The following is a 2,078-nucleotide window of genomic DNA, read 5'->3' as shown; positions in this document are numbered from 1 at the left end:
TGTGTGTGTGTGTGTGTGTGTGTGTGTGTGTGTGTGTATATATATGTGTGTGTGTGTGTGTGTGTGTCTGTGTGTGTGTGTGTGTGTGTGTGTGTGACATCACCTCTCCTCCACAGGAAGCTCTTTGTGCTGCAGGTGCGGTCTGGTTCCCGTCATGTTCCTGATGCTCGCTGAGTAGATCTTGGTGATGTAATCAACCACCTTCTCTCTCGCCACGTCGCTGTCGTAACCTGAAAACAAGCGTCACATTTCCTGTGAAACTGTCACCGTCAGGATCACGAAGGATTTCATCCGTCTTTTGATAATGAAAATAAATTTTTAAAGTTAAAAAGTTCTAAAAATGCTAAAAAAAAAAATCATCAAAAAGTTTTTAGAAAAAGAAAACTGTCAACTTTAAAGTCAAAGAAAGTGACATAGGAAACAAAAAAACATCAATCTTTTTGAAGAAAAAAATCACCAAAAAGTTTTGAAGAAAAAGAAAATCACCAACATGTTTTAAAAAACACACAAAAAACATTTTAAAGACAAAAAATGCCACATTTTCTTCAGAAAACATGGAGACTTTCAGAATAAAAGCTCAGTGCTGAACAGGCTGCTACCTCCGTCCTCCTCCGTGTCGTCGTCCGACTCCTCGCTGTCCACCGCTCTGCTCTCTTTGTGGCCCGGCGCCTCTCGGCTCCAGATCATCAGCGCCGTGTCGGCCCCGCCCACCGACAGCAGCAGCGAGTCGTCGTTGGACCAGCGCGTGTTGGTCACGTTGGTGCTGTGACCCACGTACTTCTTGAACTTGGCAAACTGTCCCTGAGGACAGAGAGACAGGACGTCCTTTAGAAATGCTGCGATCTCAACAAAATGTCCCTTTAACCCTTTGAAACCTGGATCCTCATCACTAGGATTGGGAATCACAGAGTACCTCAAGATACGCTACGATACACGAAACATGATACATAGTCTACGATACCAATATTATCACGATACAGCGATTCTGCGATTATCGATATATTGCAAAAAAATCATACATCCAAAAATAAACGATACATCCAAAAATATGTCTAACTAGAGAATACAAAATATTCGTAAAACGTGCAGGATTAAATATTTCCGGCTCAGTATTTCATACTTTGGCTCCAGCGTTTGTAGCATCTGGCGAAAACCTTCATTTTCGACCACGCTGTAGAGTCGGAGGTCCTTCGTAATATTGCGGTCCTCGGGGACGAGAAAGGGAGCATTCACGGCTGCGTGTTTGCTAACGTTAGCATTAGCATCAGGGTGGCGGCGCTGCAGCGTTTTCGTGGTATTTCCTGTACTCGTACTTCGTGTACTTCACTTTTGTCAGACAGTTCTTACGTACTGCAAAGTCTTTGTTGAGTTCATCTGTCCCAAAATGTCCAGAAAACCAGCGTTTTTACTCTAAAGATAATTTATCTAAATGATGTTACAGAGAGAATACATATTTCATTGATCAGAACTATTATCGATGTTTTCTCGGGTCATTTGCTTGTTTCACTGATTACTTTTTAATTTCAGGAAATTTTCTCGTAACTTCACTGATTTCTGACTCATTTTTGTCAAGTTGTTTTTTGCTGTTTTTGATTGAAATCAATGTGCTCAGGTTTCGAAGGGTTAAAGGACAGAAACTTCCCGGCAGAGCGGCATCTCACCCGCGATGGGAAGCTGAAGAGTTTGAGGAAGCCGAAGTCGTCTCCGGTGGCGAGCAGCTTGCGGTCTTTGGTGAGGGAGGCGGCGTTGACAAAGCTGAGCGTCGGCCAGATTCCCTCACAGGTCGGACCCAGAACAGACGTCCAGCTCGCCCAGTCCAGCTTCTCAAACTGACGGGAAAAACAAACAAACAAACAAACAAACAAACAAACAAACGGACAGATGTGTTTACGTCTGCAGAACAAAAACAGCTGATGGTGACGTGACGCGGCGGCGGTGCAGACTGACCTCAGCAACACTGATGTTCTGTTTGCGTCCTCGTGGAGCCTCAAAGAAAAGCTGCTCTTTGGCTCCAGTGTTCACCTGCAGCAGTTTACCTGCAGACAGCATCACACACCGAGTCACACCGAGTCACACAC

At 44.4% G+C, this 2,078-nt stretch overlaps 1 protein-coding gene across 1 annotated transcript; it reads right to left on the bottom strand.

Annotated features, from left to right (window-relative positions):
• Positions 1 to 103: 103 nt before the first annotated feature.
• LOC121966903 (echinoderm microtubule-associated protein-like 6) lies at positions 104 to 2,036 on the bottom strand (the record flags this gene model as incomplete). Its single annotated transcript, XM_042516973.1, has 4 exons — positions 104 to 230; positions 600 to 801; positions 1,662 to 1,829; positions 1,948 to 2,036. Coding segments are annotated over 4 exons (586 nt in total), but the record flags the coding sequence as incomplete, so codon positions are not given.
• Positions 2,037 to 2,078: the final 42 nt, after the last annotated feature.

Source organism: Plectropomus leopardus, unplaced genomic scaffold (assembly GCF_008729295.1).
Source record: "Plectropomus leopardus isolate mb unplaced genomic scaffold, YSFRI_Pleo_2.0 unplaced_scaffold26263, whole genome shotgun sequence".
Classification (NCBI taxonomy): domain Eukaryota; kingdom Metazoa; phylum Chordata; class Actinopteri; order Perciformes; family Serranidae; genus Plectropomus; species Plectropomus leopardus.
The sequence above is the reverse complement of the archived record's forward strand: the minus strand, read 5'-3'. Positions and strand labels throughout refer to the sequence as shown.